The sequence below is a fragment of the Dermochelys coriacea genome, chromosome 19, assembly GCF_009764565.3.
Source record: "Dermochelys coriacea isolate rDerCor1 chromosome 19, rDerCor1.pri.v4, whole genome shotgun sequence".
Lineage (NCBI taxonomy): Eukaryota > Metazoa > Chordata > Testudines > Dermochelyidae > Dermochelys > Dermochelys coriacea.
The window spans coordinates 5109105-5128784 of record NC_050086.2 but is presented as its reverse complement, the minus strand read 5'-3'; the positions used below and the strand labels follow the sequence as shown (position 1 = coordinate 5128784).

Genomic DNA, 19680 nt, shown 5'->3' with positions numbered 1-19680 from the left:
AAACTACAAGTGAGCACCTTGGACAGGATGCATGTGTGCATTTATTGTATTATAATAAATATACACACACTGTATTATTTTATGAACATTTCTGCTGTCTCCTCTCGGCATACTCTTCCCCACACTCGCCTTTCCTCTGTATCTGTTATTCACTCCCAGCTCCATTTTATCATCCTGTTGTTTCACTGACTTTCCCTTCTCTTCTCCTCAAAGCTGAACATTCAGATCTTAGAGTGCTCAAGTGGGTAAAGTATTAGACACAATGAGTTCACTCGCCCTCAGCTGGGGAACAAAATACTTTTGTGAGCCTTGTTAACAGTTTCCTTTTGGGTGAAGGTTCAGATCATTTATTATTGTGCTTAACACTGTCAGTTAAAGGGGAGATTTTCCAAGGTCAGTCAGGACTACTGAAAGCCAGAAAGAACTGGGCGCCTAACTCCTCCTTATGCCTCTGAAAATCTCCCCCCCACCCCAAGTCACTACTGGGAGCATCAAACCCTATTTCTGCTCAGATTTAAGACATGAAATTTAAAGTTGAGATTTGGATGTAGGGGACCTGAGAGCTGTCAGGTTACAAAGGAGAATTAAATGGCCAAAAACTTAATTTAATTTAACGGGTTTTTACCAGCATGGAAGATTCCACTTTCTCTCAGAGATGAACATGAACCCAAATCCTGGAAATAAATACCATCCAAAAAAAAATTGTGAGGAGAGATTGGAATCTGAAGCCAGATCCAAATTTTGAGGATTCAAAATGGACAGAACCAAATTCTCAGATTCAAACACTCTCAAACATTGGGGTAGTTGACATCTTGATCCATATTGTGCAGTTTGGCTTCCATCTCTCTATCTCCAGTATTTTCTGTATTCTAGGTACTAAATCCAGTGCACAAATGTATTGTCTATGTAGCTACTTCACTGGACATTGCAAACACTTTAAAGCAGTCTCCTCACTGACTTACAAACACAGACTGGTTTCTGAGCAGACCACTGGCTACTCTTTTGGCAGGTAATTGTTTTCTGTCCCTTCAACTCAAAGGCGGGCTGGCATTCAAACTTCAGAGTGTCCCCGTGGCGAAATGTTGAGCCTCCTCTCTTGCCGTAGGCTGGTATCCCAGGATCACCGCAACTTCCCTGGTCAATTTCTGAAAGAAAATAAAACAAAAGTGGGGGGAAAAAGGTTCTGGCAACTGGATACTTTGTTGTAATGTTTTTATTATGCTTTTGCTTACATGCTATCAACAGATAATGTGTGCATTACCCTTACATAATGACACACCCCTGGGTGGGTTGTTGGCATGGGGGATTGAACTTGGAGCCTCTGTATCTCAGTGAATGAGCCTCTATCGCTTGAACTAATAGATCCACCTCTATTATCTAATGCACCAGCAGCTTCATGGTCCCCTAGCTATGTCCCAGCTGCCACTAAACGGGGGAAGCATGTTACGCTGACTGGGTGAATGGCACATGTATCAGTGTTGGGACAACAACTAAAGCAAGTAATTATTTTAAACAGCTGTATTTACAAGCACGGTGATGGGTTTCCTGGTTGATTGATCTGAATTGCTAATCCCTTTCCATCCATCCTTGTAACTGATCTATTTCCGATTGCCTTTCTAAATACGAAAGTACTACAGGGAAAGAGAGATTGATTGTTATACTGATTTCCCATGCAGCTGAATATTTAATCCAGGTGGCATAAGAAGTGGACACACAGCTACTGTGAAACCTTTGGGGTGGGGGAATCTAATTTGTGAACCTGGCCGTTGAAATACAACAAACGATTTTAAAATCCATTTTAATAAAGAAAAAAAAGTTGTATAGATCTCGGTAAAGGAACTCTCTGTCTCCATCAACTCTCGTTCTATCTCAGGAGTAAACAAAAACATCTATACTACTCATCGGAAATTAAAATTCACATTGAGCCTGAAGATATTCATTTGCTTCTCAAAGGCTAGATTCTGTCACACTTTCACTGAGTATAAGGCTCAGGCAACGGGAGTTAGTTGCCTGTATACCTTTGAGGTTTTTGGCCTTATCAAATACAGTAGAACTTCCGAGTTATGAACACCAGAGTTATGAACTGACCAGTCAACCACACACCTCATTTGGAACCAGAAGTCCGCAATCAGGCAGCAACAGAGAACCCCGCCCCCCGCAAGCAAATACAACACAGTACTGTGTTAAATATAAACTACTAACAAAATAAAAGGAAAGCAGCATTCTTCTTCTGCATAGTAAAGTTTCAAAGCTGTATTAAGTCAATGTTTGGTTGTAAGCTTTTGAAAGAACAACCATAATGTTTTGTGCAGAGTTACAAACGTTTCAGCAACCTGCATTCCTGAGGCGTTCGTGACTCTGACGTTCTACGGTAGCCCCATGGGAATGAGGTGAGGTGCTCTGATGAGTAAAGCAGAATGTGGCCCTAAATTGAGGGTCTTTATCGCTACAGATTCACTACGCTGGATACTGAAATCCTAGATCCACAGACCGCTGGTTGAAATAGGACAAGATTCCATCCGGATGCACCTGGACTTCATGCATCTGCAGGGAACACCGATAGCAGCATGTCACAGGGTGAGCTGGCCCCTTTAAGAGAGTCTGAACTTAGCCTCAACTGTGAGCAGTGTCCCTCACAGACACTGGGAACTCCCTTGCTGAATTCCCAGTCCTATGGTCAGGAAGATAAAATAGTCACAGGTAAAGCTGAGCCCAAAGTCCTTTGAAGGGGCTACACACAGCAGATTCAGTCCTCTGCCCCTATGCTGAAACTAACAACAGTGCCAACCGTGAGAGCGGTTTTATTATATGGAAGGCCATCAGTTCAATCAACAGACAGGACTGAGGCCGGCAGCCCATTTCACAGAACTCAACAAACAGGGGGCAACGAGTGATCGATCTTGCTTGTTTCAAAACAGTGACCTGAGAGTTGTAAAGCTCTGCATCCCATTTACCATTCCTAACTATGTAATTTTCACTCCCTTTTCTGATCTGAGCTAATAAAAGGAGCAATATCTCAGGTCACAGATGGAACAGTTCAACCCAATGGTAGTTCTGGAAATTTGAGAGTAAATCCCATCTCCTGAAGCAATTGGTGACACTCCTTCATGAAGATACGAATGCCTAGCACATCTTTAATGCTTCAGGAAAAGCATCTTGTAATGACTGTACAAGAGAAACTCTGCAAGTCCACTTTAGTAAAATGTTCAGTGAGATGGGGTCTGTCTCTCTACTTTCTCCACTCCCCAACTAACAATGACCAAAGGAAAATATGGGGTTATCCTGGAAAGATCCTCTTTTACATTGCACACCGTGACTTTGGATTCTTTGATCTCCAGACAGTTCCCAAAGTGTCACCTGGTTTTTAAACAAGAAAACTTGAGCATGCTCTGGTCCAACAGGTTCTATATTCACATCTTGATCCACAACCATATCCATATCCACAGCCTGCTGAGTCCAGATCAATTTCACTGCAGTCTTCCAACCCCAATGTGTTTGTTTTCCTTACTGCATCACAGAACCACAAAATGCCACAGTGATTCCAATAAGGAATGAAATACACTTAGTCCAACTTCATAGTGTTTATGATCAGCTAATTTGACACAAACCACAGAAAGTAAATAAGTTGCAGAACTGGGATTCAAATCCAAATTTGAGTCCCAGTGCCTCAGCATAAATCCATCCTGTCTTCTGTATTTATCCTTTTTTTAACTTTATGTTATAGGCAAAAGTATCCCTCGATACCCCCTGCTACCAAACTATTCAATACTGACTGAAATATAAAGAAATAAAGCAACCATGCATTCCTTTTTACCCTCTGATAATACAAAAACGAGGGGGCAGTTCACAAAATTAAAAGGCAATGCACTTAGAAAGAATAAGAGGAAACAGATTTGGTGTGGTTTGATGCAGTGCATAACCAACCCATGGAACTCTCTGCAATAAGACATGTATATGAATAATAAGAATATCACCAAAAAGAAAAGGCGTACTTGTGGCACTTTAAAGACTAACAAATTTATTTGAGCATAAGCTTTCGTGAGCTACAGCTCACTTCATTGGATGCATTCGGTGGAAAATACAGTGGAAAGATTTATATTACACACACAGAGAACATGAAACAATGGGTTTTATTGTCCACACTGTAAGGAGAGTGATCACTTAAGATGAGCTATTACCAGCAGGAAGGGGAGGGGGGAAGGAGGAAAACCTTTTAGGGTGATGATCAAGGTGGGCCATTTCCAGCAGTTAACAAGAACATCAGAGGAACAGTGGGGGGTGGGGGGGGGGAGAAATAACATGGGGAAATAGTTTTACTTTGTGTAATGACCCCATCCACTCCCAGTCTCTATTCAAGCCTAAGTCTCTATTCAAGGCTGCTACTCTGAAACCTGTCACTATGCAAGGCACTGAATTTAGCCATATGGAGTGGAAATCTATCAATCAACTTCATGAAAAAACTCGTACAGATACAGACAGACATCATCTTCCTCTCCAAATACAAACAGATGGACACCATATCAAAAGGACCGAAGGTAAAAAATCTATTACAATCTACATACCACACAGACTATGCTGACAGCTTGTGCCATACACTCTCAAAAAAACTGCGGAACCACCTGATCAACATCCTCTACAGCAAACAGGGAAAGATTAAGAATGAGCTCTCAAAACTGGATACTCTCATAAAGAACCAACCTTCCACACAAACTTCCTCGTGGCTGGACTTTACAAAAACTAGACAAGCCATCTACAACACACACTTTGCTTCTCTACAAAAGAAAAAGGACACTTAACTATCTAAACTACTACATGCCACAAGGAGCCACAACAGTGGTTCACCTAACCCACCCAGCAATATTGTTAATCTATCCAACTATACTCTTAGCCCAGCAGAAGAATCTGTCCTATCTCGGGGCCTCTCCTTTTGCCCCTCCACCCCCACAAACATGATACAGTTCTGTGGTGACCTAGAATCCTATTTTCAACGTCTCCAACTCAAGGAATATTTCCAACACACCTCTAACCAACGTATTAACCCACAGGGACCTTCCTACCAACACTACAGAAAGAAGGATTCTGGGTGGACTCCTCCTGAAGGTCGAAACAGCAGACTGGACTTCTACATAGACTGCTTCCGCCAACATGCACGAGCTGAAATTGTGGAAAAGCAGCATCGCTTACCCCATAACCTCAGCCATGCAGAACACAATGCCATCCACAGCCTCAGAAACAACTCTGACATCATAATCAAAAAGGCTGACAAAGGAGGTGCTGTCGTCATCATGAATAGGTCGGAATATGAACAAGAGGCTACGGCAGCTCTCCAACACCACTTTCTACAAGCCATTACCCTCTGATCCCACTGAGAGTTACCAAAAGAAACTACAGCATTTGATCAAGAAACTCTCTGAAAAAGCTCAAGAACAAATCCGCACAGACACACCCCTGAAACCCCGACCTGGAGTATTCTATCTGCTACCCAAGATCCATAAACCTGGAAAGCTATCTTCGAGACACCACTGACTTCCTGAGGAAACTACAATCCATCGGTGATCTTCCTAAAAACACCATCCTAGCCACTATGGATGTAGAAGCCTCTACACCAACATTCCACACAAAGATGGACTACAAGCCGTCAGGAAAAGTATCCCTGATAATGTCACGGCAAACCTGGTAGCTGAACTTTGTCCTCACCCATAACTATTTCACATTTGGGGACAATGTATACCTTCAAATCAGCGGCACTGCGATGGGTACCTGCATGGCCCCATAGTATGCCAACATTTTTATGGCTGACTTAGAACAACACTTCCTCAGCTCTCGTCCCCTAATGCCCCTACTCTACTTGCGCTACATTGATGACATCATCATCATCTGGACCTATGGAAAAGAAGCCCTTGAGGAATTCCACCAGGATTTCAACAATTTCCATCCCACCATCAACCTCAGCCTGGACCAGTCCACACAAGAGATCCACTTCCTGGACACTACGGTGCTAATAAGCAATGGTCACATCAACACCACCCTATATCGGAAACCTACTGACTGCTATTCCTACCTACATGCCTCTAGCTTTCATCCAGATCATACCACACGATCCATTGTCTATAGCCAAGCTCTACGATATAACCGCATTTGCTCCAACCCCTCAGACAGAGACAAACACCTACAAGATCTCTATCATGCATTCTTACAACTACAATACCTACCTGCTGAAGTGAAAGAACAGATTGACAGAGCCAGAAGAGTACCCAGAAGTCACCTACTACAGGACAGGCCCAACAAAGAAAATAACAGAACGTCACTAGCTAACATCTTCAGCCCCCAACTAAAACCTCTCCAACGCATCATCAAGGATCTACAACCTATCCTGAAGGACGACCCATCACTCTCACAGTCCTTGCTTACAGACAGACCCCCAACCTGAAGCCAATATTCACCAGCAACCACACACCACACAACAGAACCACTAACCCAGGAACCTATCCTTGCAACAAAGCCCGTTGCCAACTCTGTTCACATATTTATTCAGGGGACACCATCATAGGGCCTAATCACATCAGCTACACCATCAGAGACTCGTTCACCTGCGCATCTACCAATGTGATATATGCCATTCTGTGCCAGCAATGCCCCTCTGCCATGTACATTGGTCAAACTGGACAGTCTCTATGTAAAAGAATAAATGGACACAGATCAGACGTCAAGAATTATAACATTCAAAAACCAGTTGGAGAACACTTCAATCTCTCCAGTCACTCGATTACAGACCTGAGAGTGGCTATCCTTCAACAAAAAAACTTCAAAAACAGACTCCAACGAGAGACTGCTGAATTGGAATTAATTTGCAAACTAGATACAATTAATTTAGGCTTGAATAGAGACTGGGAGTGGATGGGTCATTACACAAAGTAAAACTATTTCCCCATGTTATTTCTCCCCTCCACCCCACCGTTCCTCAGACATTCCTGTTAACTGCTGGAAATGGCCCACCTTGATTATCACCACAAAAGGTTTTCCTCCTTCCCCCCCTTCTTCCTGCTGGTAATAGCTCATCTTAAGTGATCACTCTCCTTACAGTGTGTATGATAAAACCCATTGTTTCATGTTCTCTGTGTGTGTATATAAATCTCCCCACTGTATTTTCCACCAAATGCATCCGATGAAGTGAGCTGTAGCTCACGAAAGCTTATACTCAAATAAATTTGTTAGTCTCTAAGGTGCCACAAGTACTCCTTTTCTTTTTGCGAATACAGACTAACACGGCTGCTACTCGAAAGAATATCACCTGCATTATACCAGCCAGGGTAAACACTTTTACATGTATCAACCTTCATTCTTCAGGTCACAAGTCAACCCCCAAACACTTGGGTTTAGGAACAAATTACCCCAGGGGACATTACCGCATAACTGACATAATTATGGGTGTTTTACACTCATCTGGAATTGGCCACTGTCATATACAGGGCTGGATCGACCACTGGTCTCACCTAGTGTGTATTCGCTATGTTCCTAAAGCTCTCATTTTGCATATACTGTATGGGTAGGCAGGGATTCTCTCTTTTCTATGTTTGTACAGCACCCTGCACATTAGGGCCTCGATCCTGACTGGGCACTACCATGATATGAACATTTAATCCTTGTCATAATAAGGAGATCTAGAAGTTGTTCTGCATGAGCAGAGTCTCACTGCAAGGTCCCACCCCTGGAGAGCTTATTGCATGACAGGGGCTGAAGTCTCCGTCGCAGTGGAGGGAGATACCTACAAAATGCAAATTGGGCTGCTAAATTTGTGTCGACATTATCTCTCTGCATTACCGTATTCCATTTCAACATTAATTCCCCCATGCAGTTCTAAAGTAGACAGATGACACCTTCTCATATGGAGATGTACAGGTAGCAAGAGATTAATTGTGTTCTGACTTTGGGAAAATCACGTATGCGATTTTCTGTTATCTGCTGTCATACAGTTTCATTTCTAAAGAGTTCCCTCCCTCTCTATAGCTATTAGCGATGAGACTTTATTCCTTTAAAGCCTTCTTCAGTGCTTTAGCACTATTAATCTGTGTTGCATTCATCTCATCTTCCACGTTCTCTGGTTTTTATCCCCATCATCTGTGATCAGCCTCACTGTCTTTTCTCCCAGTTTTCAATTTCTAACTCCAAATTGGAAACTTCTTTTATGGCATTTCCCTTAAAGACAAAATCACATAAGTCAAGATTTGTATTAATCCATCTATTCCGATGTGATTTGAATATCAACAAGTTTCTCTCACTGTTATATTGACTCAAGGCAACTTTAGATACAGGTATATTTTCAACAGAAGCCACAACAGAGCATCTGGTTTCTGTTATTGCATAAAAAGTCATCGTCAGGTAGTGGGGTCCAAAAATATGATCTAACAATTTAATATTAAGAGAAAAGTTTTCATGAAGTGTATTTCTTTTCGGCTTTTCAGTGAAAACAGTTTGTATTGCCCTGCAGCCTTTGCAAATGCTAAGAAACAGAGAGTGAAACAGACTAGATACAACAGGGAAATTGACCAGTTTATTGCTATTCTCCAGACTCTTTATGCACATATTTATGCACAAAGAGGACTGTATTTCAAATACCTATATTAGATTGACATTTCTAGGCTTCTTTATGAAGTTTGGACCTCAGTGTAACTTTGAAAACAACATCCTGGGCCTTGTTTAGTCTCCTCATAAAAGAGATCCAACCTAGAAGTCCTCGCAGACTCAGACTCGAAGGGGCAGCAGTCCCTCAGAGAGTGGGCCCAGGATACTCTGTCAAGATACTGGCTTAGCTAACATAGTCGCATCCATGCTTGGCCTACCCAAATTTGCCAGCTATGAGGAGCCTGTGGACAAGCGCTCATGCAGAATGGATATGATCTGGGCTGACAAGTAGTGGCTTAAGGACTGCTGTATGGGATTATTTGATTGGAGTGCTTTGCAGAGGGATCTGGTAAATGAGAGAGGTGATACGAGCAAGTGAGGTGGTGAAGAATCATCTTCCCCCCCAGAGGAATGTTTGCTCTTTTAAGTGCAACACTATTAGATGCACTCTGGTGCATTCCAACAGCAGAAGCGTCTGCATTTCAGAAACATCTTTATGAGCCAGAGATAAAAAATCATCCCTGGGCAGGGATAGCTTCACTGCATCCAAAAAGGGTGGTGAACTCCATTCCCTTTCCCTGCCCAGATGCGGCTGACAGGTGAATGCATGCAATTCATGCACTGTATGCACACTGGCAATTAAATTCATAGATCCCAAGGCCAGAAGAGATCACTGCGATCATCTAGCTTGACCTCCTGTATGACACAGGCCATAGAACTTCCCAAAATATGTTCTAGAGCAGAGCTTTTGGAAAAATCCTCTGGTCTTGGTTTAAAAATTGCCAGGGATGGAGAATCTACCATGACCTTTGGTAACTTGTTCCAACGGTTAATTGCTCTCGCTTTTAAAATTTTATTTCCAGTCTGAATTTATCTAGCTTCAACTTCCAGCCACTGGATCATGTTACACCTTTCTCTGCTAGATTAAAGACCCAAAGATTAAAGATTCAATATCTGGTCCCTGTATAGATACTTCTAGACTATAATCGAATCACCCATGTACCTGCTCTTTGTTAAGCTAAATACATGGAGCTCCTGGCATCTAAAAGGCATCATAAAGCGATCATTTTACAACGGTCTCCTCCAGGGACCCGTGTCACAATGACCTCAGCTGGAAAAGTCACAAGGTATTTATATTCATACACAAGTTCTTGGCCAGTTACTGCTGGCCACTTCTACAATATTTAAAACCCACACCACCAATAAATGTACTGACTTGCGTGCGTGCTGGATGGAGCATCAGGACTGCTCAAATGTGTGACGTCAAGGTATCTTCTAGTACTTGGATTAGCTGCAGAGAAGAGCTCTTAACACTCCCCCAGCTAATGGCAAAAGCCTTGTTTAGCACAGCTAGTAAAGGCCTGTCTCCTTGGGTAGGAAGCTCCATGTTCTATCTTTGCTTTTAACCAGGAGTCCTGTGTCCCTGGAATTGTTGCAATAGGCCAGAATCCACCATTCAAAGCATCATGCCCGAACCTAATGGAAAAGTCCAATGCAATGTAAGGAAAATGTTTACTTTTCCCTTAGGGTTTTTGAAGCATCCTAAATAGAGAATTCTTTCCCTGCTTTGCAGAGTTTCCAAAAAACCCTAGAAACGAGCAAATTCTCTCAAATTATATACTACTTAGAGTAACTACTACAAAACACGCCCACATTTCTATAGAAGTTCTATTGATTTCCACCATTACTTCAGTTCTGTAGAACTCTCCCACGTGGGCTCACACACAGCTCTGACAACCAACAACCCATCCAAAGCTGCCCGTGGAATATCCTGTGTTGATGTTTCCTCATGCATGCAGACAACCAGAAATATTTTTCCATTTGTAGACTGCACCGCACTGAGTGCTGAAGTTGTTAACAGAGGTCAATAGCAGGCAGTTAGAAATAATAGAAAACAAAGGTGGAAGGTAGGAGGGATTTCATTAACAATAAACCCTCCTCAAAATGTTCTGCAAACATCCATTAGGAACATATGTGAGCTCATAAAACTATGTCTACAAATAGCTGATAGACAATACACAGCACCCAGAAAGCAATCCATGCTGACGTACTTCCTTTTAAAAACTGGTAATGTTAAAGTGTCTGATACAGAGGAAGAACCTATTCAGAGATTAATAGGAAATAATGTAAAATAAATAAATAACCCACACAGCAGTTGGGAATAAAACTAATGGCTACAAAAGGTGGATGTGCTACTTATATGATGCTGGGATGCCTGAGTTTTATTGAGTCTTCTGGAACTGCTACTTCAAATACAAATCGATTATTGCTTCTAATCCGTCATCGGGATTGAATGGGTCAGCTCTTTGGAGGCTCAGGATTTATATATAACGCAAATACCGCACCCACTGTACATATAGTAAATAAACACCCACACCCACACCCACACAATGAACACTTATGAATAGGTATTCCACATACTGTATAAAAACACATACCTGCTCTCCAAAGCATGTATGGACATGCACATACAGACATGCAGAGAAAGAGAGAGACTCAATGCCATGATGTAGCAGCAATGGGTTTTAGTGGCATGAGTTCGGAAGGCCTCATGGCTCACTAGTGGAAACCAGCCCTCCTGACTCACAGCACTGGGCTTTTAACCACAATACCATCCCTACCTCCCTTTTGTTGTAACAGGTTATATCCCAAACCCTGAAAGATGGGCACCCCCTCTATAAATGCCTCCATTTACTGAACCCTCCTCCCAACTCGCATGAAAGCCTCTTGCACACACACCTCAACCATCCTGAACATGATCTTCTTAGGATTCATTAAATCCTATTATCTGCAGCACTGATATAAACATCTTTCATCAAGACATCTGTGAAAGCAATTTCAAAGATTAAGGGCCAGACCCAGCTGAGCATTTAAGAACGAGCTTAACTTTTGTCATAGGATTATTCAGCAAAGGAGTCAAGCATCCTTGAAATCAAGCGCTTCATTGCATTGGGACCTAAGTAATGAAGCTGCAGAGAACCCAGGCCTAATTCTCCCTCTCTACATGACACCATTTACTCTCGCTAGCATACCTGTGGTAGGAGACACAGCCCTTTGAAATACTACTAAAATGCCCATTTTAAAACCTCAGCTCGGTGGTTTCTTTCAGTTTCCTTCTGTGGGTGAATGTGCTAAAACCACTCGCCATGTTCCTTGCTGTTGTGGTTTGAACATCCTTGGGACTGGTCGGTGAAATGTACACCTCACTGCAGGGTATGTGTCACTGAATAACATTGTGTCCCTTTAAAACAGTCAGTTTGCACAGGGGAGGTGACGTACAATCCCTAGGGGTGAAATTCTGACCTTGCTGAAGTCAACAGGAGTTTTGCCAATGGACTTCAATAAGGCCAGAATTTCACCCTAAGTTGATTTCTGTTTTTTTCTTAACCATCTCCCATATGTTCAGCTCTGGCATGGGAGGCACAGGGCATTAGGAACCCTAACACAGCCAGGGGGCTGCTGTCAGAAGCGCTGAGCAAGTCCACCTGCCACAGAAGTCAATGAGAATGCAGGTGCTCATCATTTTTGTAAAACCAGGCTATGATTAGAGTGCGGGATACTCAGAATGAGGGAGGGAAAAGGGAGAAGTGCAGCCACACAAAAACAGGAAGAAATTTCTTCTTTCTGAGCCAACAAAGGGAAAGAACGAAGCTCACACAGACACCTCCCGCAAAGCTGAATGAAAGGTCTCTGCAAGCTTCTCTCTCGTTCCTATTTGCTTGGGCAGAAAGACTTTCCTTCTGCACACTGGCACATAATGTGGTAGAAGTAAGCCTGGATTTTCAAAACTACTAATGACTGCGGGTATTTCAGCATCCAGGGGTCCAACCTGAGACATTGAAAAGGGACCTGATTTTATGAGCATGGGCAATCAGCATACATCCTTTATGGTATCTACAGTTTTGCTGTCAAAAATGAGGTCCCCAAAATGTAAGTCACTGTTTTCTTAGAATCCAATCTCAGGTCAACATGGGATCCTTTCCCTTAACTTCAATGGGTAATGGGAATCAGATCTTTAAAAGAGTGCTTAACCCTGGCACAAAATAGTTAATTGCCTCAGCTGTCTAGCCTCTTGGTGCAATTGCACAAGTAGTTAAGACTGGAAGAAGCTACCCTCTGGAGAGAACTGCAGCATGATCCAGGATGCACAAGCTGCAAGAAGCCTATCTTCTTTTGTTGGTTCCAGAAGTGGGGAAAAAATGTCAAGAGAAGAAACAAAACAAAAAAAGAAAAACTCCTCTGCCCCCTGGCCTTATACCTCCCCTCATACCCACTGTCTAGGCCAGAGCTCCCAGGCAAAAATAAAACCTGTATCCAGCAGGCTGTCACTCGTTAAAATTCCTCATGGCATAATGTCAAATCACTCCAGCGAAGTTTTATGCTCATCTTTAAAGGTAAATAGGAGACAGGTTACTCCGAATGCAGCTCAGATCAGTGGCACTTATAAGCTAAAAGCCTGAATGTGTGTTGGTTCAGCAGTCTCCAGCCCTCCTGCTTTATGACAAGAGTCAATATGTTTAATGGAAATCAGGACGGGGAAGAAGTAAACAGAAGCTGTTTTGATAGACTTCAATACCAGGCAGACTGGGGCGGGGGGCGTTTCTATAATGTAGGACCAAATAAAAAACAAATATGCACATCCAATCGATGGAGAACATTCAGGAAAAGAAACACACAATAAATATGATGCATGGCCTCCCACGGGAGCTGGGACCTGGTGTGGAATTCTAAGAAACACGTAGACCAGAAGATGCCCTTGGGCCCCGGTGTTTCTGTGGCAGTGCCAGATGTAGTGCCTGGGAACAGCTCTTTGCACAACAAAGACTGAGATGCAAAACAGATCAACGGGTGTCTGTCTCTAACAATGAAAACCTGTTAATAGCAACCACAAGAACAGTTATAATCGGGACTCCTGAATACAGGAGAAATGCATCATACACGTATGTGGTTTGTACAGGGGAACCGTCAGAGGGGAGGGGAAAAGTTGATCATCTCTTGCGGCAGGTGGCCATTTGCACTGATGTAAGCATGGACATCTATCACAGGTATTTATCTAGCCCCCATAACTGTTGTATCTAATCACCTCACAATCTTTAATGTATTCATCCTCACAACCCCTCTGTGAGACAGGGCAGAGCTGTTATCCCATGTTATTGATGAGAAACAGACGCACTGAGAGTCTACATGACTTGCCCAAGATCACATAAAAAGTCTGTGACAGAGTAGAGAATTGAAACTAGAACTCCCAGGATAGTGCCTTACTCACTGGACCATCCTTCCTCCCCAAAGCCCCATGTTCACATTATGAGCCAGATTTTCAAGAGTGCTCAACTCCCATTCAAGAACATAAAAAGGGACAAATTTTGAATAAAACCTTTTAGCATACATCAGTTCCCATTGTGACATTATAGTATGAGTGTGATTCCCCACTGCACCTTGCGCAGACTTTTGCATCAGTAGAAAATGAGTGTTAAATGCTCCCAAAGCAGAATGGTAGTGTTTTGTTCTCACTTTACACTGGTGTAAGTGGCATGACAAGGTGCAAGACAATGAACAATCAGGCTCTATATTAATTATGTTATATTAATGCATATACACTTAAATACGTATTGATGTGTATATTACATACAGAATAATTACATTCAAATAACATTCCTTAGGTTCCAAACTCAAACATGCAAAAGTTAGGAAAATATTTGATAATTTGAAAGCTTTATGCAATCTAAATATAGGGGTCACTATCAGCTCCCCCTATAATCTATGTGCATGTGTATAAATACTTGCATTTGCATATAGATACATTCAGATGTGCATATTTACATACATAGTGTGTATGCATACACAGAGGTAGGGAAACGCATAGAAACCCAGTGATGCAAATTGCTTGGGTAGCCGGATTTCATTGAAATACCCAGGAGCATGGTACAGAGGGAATCTTATGCCTTCAGTTCTGCAGAGCTCCTATATTTCTTAGCTCCATGGGGCTAAAGCTGGCGCTAAAGCTAAGCTTCATCAGGGCTCTCCAGAGCCAAGCGCTGAGTCAGAATTTAAATGATCGTAAATACTATTCATTTTTCATTCGACAAACTCCTCCACCTGCAGCACACCATTAGCTGGGGAAAGAGGCCTCAGTCAGCCTCAGATTTGAAACCTAGCATGAAACCTTTTTTGAAACCTAAAAACCCAGTCCAAATTCAGATCCAAACACCACCTTTTCAGGGTTTGTGTCTTCCTCGGAGCTGAACCAACAAACTCGGTGAGTTTGAGTTTGCCCATCATTAGAACGTAGAGTTTCCAGAAGGAAAGGATTAATCATGCTGGCGAATAGCCAGCCATAGGGGGCACAGGCTCTGGCCAACCTTCCCTTACACATCTCTGCCAAGATACCCTAATTTTGATCCATCAGAACTACAACTCCTGGGATCTGAAATTCAAGCAATGTTCTGAAGCTGTACGTTGTCGCCAGGAATAAAGATCTGCCAGTGGGTCTCTACTGAACACAAAATACAATGAATTCTGGCTCACTCTCCTGTAGCTCTATTGGGCCGACAGAAGACTTCATCTTTGTAGCAATAAAAGGAGATATAAATTGAAAGACACACACATAGCCTGATCCAAATCCCACTGAATTCAATAGAAAAACAAAACACATTGAGTTTAATGGCCCTTGGATGAGGCCCATAGGTATTGAGTAAGAAAGTGACTTACTTGTTAACAGCCACTTTCCCGACTTTACCAGCACTGCCGTTAACTTCCCTAGCCTCAGTTCTACAGTCCATCATTTCTGATGGCCAAAATGCACCACATGCTAACACAGTGTGGACACTTCTTCTCTATGAGTGGTTAAACCACACACAGATATGCACAAGTTGGTCTTTTTGCTCAGGCACTAGAGACCCATACTCTTGGATTCAGAGATCTCAGGTTCAATCCATGTGCACGATCTGTCCAGGGCATTGTTACAAGCTCAGTAAAAAGGACACAGGGGAATATAACAGGTCTGTTGTGTGGGAGATGGGTCAAATTTTGACCAACTCAGAATTCTTGCAAATACAGCATCGGTTAATGTCATTAAAATTTGTTTATTCACTTTTATGTAGAAATGTAAAGGAAGGCCCAGTGAAATGAGCACTAGATTAGGAGTTAGGAAACCTGGCCTCTATTCCCAGCTCTGCCACTTGACCTGCTCTGTGGCCTTGGACAAGTCACTTCGCCCCTCTTTCCCCTCTACTCTTGGCTATTCAGATTGTGAGCCATTCAGGGCAGGGATGGTCTCAGATAAATTCATGGAGGATAGGTCCATCAATGACTGTTAGCCAGGATGGGCAGGGATGGTGTCCCTAGCCTCTGTTTGCCAGAAGCTGGGAATGAGCGACAGGGGATGGATCACTTGATGATGACCTGTTCTGTTCATTCCCTCTGGGGCACCTGGCACTGGCCGCTGTCGGAAGACAGGATACTGAGTTAGCTGGACTTTTGGTCTGACCCAGTATGGCCATTCTTATGACTCTGGATTTGCCGGATCTCCTCTGGAGGTTCACTCCATACCTGGATCCCCTTGACTGAGATCCTTTATCCCCAGCTCTCACTTCATCTTGGGCTGCATGGTCTGTGGTTTCCCAGAGGAGCAATGGTTCATAGATTGTGTTTCCGTCTTTGATGTAGCTGGGGTTCGATCCCTTAATTGCTTTGAAAATTAGAACTCAGGATTTAAACTGGCATCAGGGCTGACTGGGAGCCATTGGAGGGGCCTAAGCCATGGAAAAGGCAGGAGCCACATTTTGTACTAGGCAGCGCATCATTTTCACATTCAGCTTCAAATACAATGAATTACAGTAATGTAGCCTGGAGGTGACAAATGGATAGATCACTCTGGCCAGATCCTCATGCTGGAGGAAGAGATGTTTCCTAGCGAGATGGAAGTGAAAAGACATTTTGGAAACAGATATCTGATCATCCAAGCTTAGCAAGGAGTCAAACAGGACCATGAAACCTGGTACCACTTTGATGAATGGGAGCTGTATGCCTTTGATAGAAGGTGGAGACAATTTCTTGGCTAGTTCTTCAAAGCATTTCCCCTTTTCAACAGGCATCACTTCACTCTTGCCTGGGTTCAGTTTGAGCCAGTGGCATTTCATCCAAGAGCTAATCTCCTGTATTGTTTCTGACATGCTAGTAGTAGTGGTTGTTGCATCAGTAGTGAATAAGAGATAGAGTTGAGTGTCATGGAAATTCACCCCACTGAAGACTTAAATTAGGGGAAATTAAACAAGGCACTCATCTAATGTAATGGTGTCCAGCCAAGAAGGCTGATCATAAAGAATTATGAAGGGGGTATTTGACTAAGAGAACTTCCTTCCATAGGAATTTTCCTCCTTTCCATCTGCAGCTGGATTTCTTTAGATTTTAACCATAAGAAGAAACCGACAGATATTACACAAGGGGATCTAGACAGACAGACTGCAATAAATGAAAACGACATCCACACAGGGGACTTGATTTATTGGGAAGGGATTGTGCAAAATGAGTCCACTCAGTGCTTCATAGAAAGCTCCAAGGGACGCCATGCTGCAAAAACTTGTGAATCCAGATGTGTGATGGTTTGTGGGAATCTGCTGGATGAGATTAGACAGCCAAGCGCCCTGTGAATTTGAGTCCGGAAAAGAAAATATTGCAAACAGACATTGATACCATATTTGAAAGACACAACAAAAAATAATTAAAGGGCTAACACGCTCAAAATGGTGTATTTTGGAAAAAAAAAGTTTATTAGTTTTGATTGACAGTTTCAGGATTACTGGGGAACTATCAATAAGGAATTCATTAACAATATTCTTAGCATTATTTCTAGCACCACTTTACATTATGAAAACTGAATGAGTTTCTAAAATCTCATTCCTCTCTCTTTCTAGGTGCCTATTCTATTCTAGATAGGTTCTTATACTCCACTCCTCACTGCAGTTTCTGATTGCCTTCCAACAATGCATTAAACAATGTGATCAACATCTGCCATATATCTGTTCTCTTGTCCGCTTCTTAGGCAGAGAAGCACTTGCAGGGGACTGTCATGTTTTGGTAGGGTTTTAGGTGGAGGGTTTTTTTTTTGGTTGTTTTGTTTTTAAATTGATATGTTTTTATGTTAGAGAAAGGCAGGTCAACAAAATATGCCTTGGACTTGGAGAAGAAAACGATGAGGTTTCTGATGTTCACTTGAGGCACTTCATCACCACATCAGTGATTTATCCCCACAACGCCTCCGCCAGGTAGGGAAAGATTACCATCTCCATTTTGCAAATGGGGCACAAAGGGGTTCTCTGTGGAATTTTGGAGCATGAGTCCCAATGACATGGGGCTTCTGATACGAAATTTCTTAGACGCTGTCAGTGAATTTACCCCAAACAGTTATGAGTGGCAGAGCTGGGAGTTGACCCCTGAGCTGTGAACCCCCAGCTGAGTGCTTTAACCACAAGACTCTCTTCAATCTCACCCTTAATGCCGAGGGCTTACTTTCCCCCAGTTCACTTTTTCCTATTTTCACTTTCTTTCTGTAGTCACTTTCACTTTCTGGTTTTCTCATGCACTTCCTGATAGCTCACTGGCATGTCTTTTTATTCCCAGCTCCACAGGGATACATCTAAATCAGAAGCAAAACCTCTTTTCAATGACTTTTTTTTAAAAAAAAGGGAGGGGGGAGTTTCTGTTTGCTTATTCACGGGTGCCTCTGAACCACAAGTTTAAAACACCATTAGAAGGTCTGCTTTGCTAATTTTTTAAGATGCGCAAAGAGCCTGTTTGCCCATTTTCAAGTGACAGTATGTGGGCCAAAGTCATCCCTCAGTTAGGACCTGATCCAGTTCTGACTGAAGTCAATGGCCAAGCTCCCATTGAATCAATGGAGCAGGATCCAGCACAATAACGCACAGAGAATTTGCAATGAATTTCAATGGTAACTGTAAATGACCCAGGGTCTGGTTCCTCCCATTCTAAGGGAGGCATCATGTTTTCACTCTGTGTTCTGCAGTGTCAGCTCATGCCAGTCTGCTTCAGCTTTCAAAGTTAAGTTATGGTCAGCTGTGATGTAATCCTGAGATGCATTAATGGACACTGCAGATGGGGTTTGAAGTCTAGTCCTTCAAAGGGTATTGGAACAGGCATGCAGCCCTTTCATACATCAGGTTCTCACATAGGGATGTCATGGAGCGGGCTCCTAGGAGCACATGGTAGAATTCTGCCTGCAAATTAAAGGATGAGTCAGAAGGGGACATGATTCCCGCTACTCATGGAGTTTACTTCCTCTATGGATACTGTCAAAGATGATTTCTCTTTGGAGCTCAGAAAAAGTCTTCTGAAGAGCAATGACTGTCTTTGGGGTGCACCAGCATGCAATGAATGTCAAAAGACCCTATGTTGGATAGAGGGATGGGAGGGAGAAGAAGAAGACATCCACGACCCCCCTATAAGACCCAACCCCATTTCGCAAGTAGAACACAGCACTGTGGCATCAATCAGCTCCGTACCATTTTCAGAGACAAAGGATGTTTCCAGCAAACTGGAGCTTAATATTCATTTCTCTGACAAACAGCAGGGCCGCCTTCCTCGTGATGGTCCCAAGAGAGCGTCTTTGTTTCCGGGGAAAAGAAAGGCCAAGGTTCAGACGTTCGGAGTTGTCTAGTGGATTCAGACACACAGTCTCCATCGCCCTGGAAAGGCCAGCTGGTATAAACGGGCATACCTTCATTGTCATCAATGGCATTACACCAATTTACACCAGCTGAGGATCTGGCCCAACATGCTTTGAATTCAGGCTAGATTCACCGTCCTTCTTTACTGTGGGCACGTGTATCCCTAGGACATGGCTAAGAAAGGTGACGGGTTTTTCAGGGAGCTCCTTCTTAAAACACTCAACATGTTCCTTTCTCTGAGTCCTGAAACACATGTTTCAATACATCCTTAGGAGTAAGATTAGCACAGGCATTTGAATACCGGCAATAGATGCTATGATTGTATTACACTTCAAAGGTACACTAAAGCCAAGAACTATGTTAGGATATATAGCTA

General features: G+C 42.8%; 1 protein-coding gene across 2 annotated transcripts in view; it reads right to left on the bottom strand.

Annotated features, from left to right (window-relative positions):
• The window catches only part of CSMD2 (CUB and Sushi multiple domains 2), a 567571-nt gene that overhangs the window by 223620 nt on the left and 324271 nt on the right, over window positions 1-19680 (bottom strand). The window contains exon 13 of one of the 2 annotated variants that reach the window (XM_038377510.2): window positions 963-1145. The exons of the other annotated variant lie outside the window; for it this stretch is intronic. Coding sequence (XP_038233438.1) covers window positions 963-1145 — 183 coding nt within the window. The remainder of the gene's footprint in view (window positions 1-962; window positions 1146-19680) is intronic. 2 annotated transcript variants of the gene reach the window in all.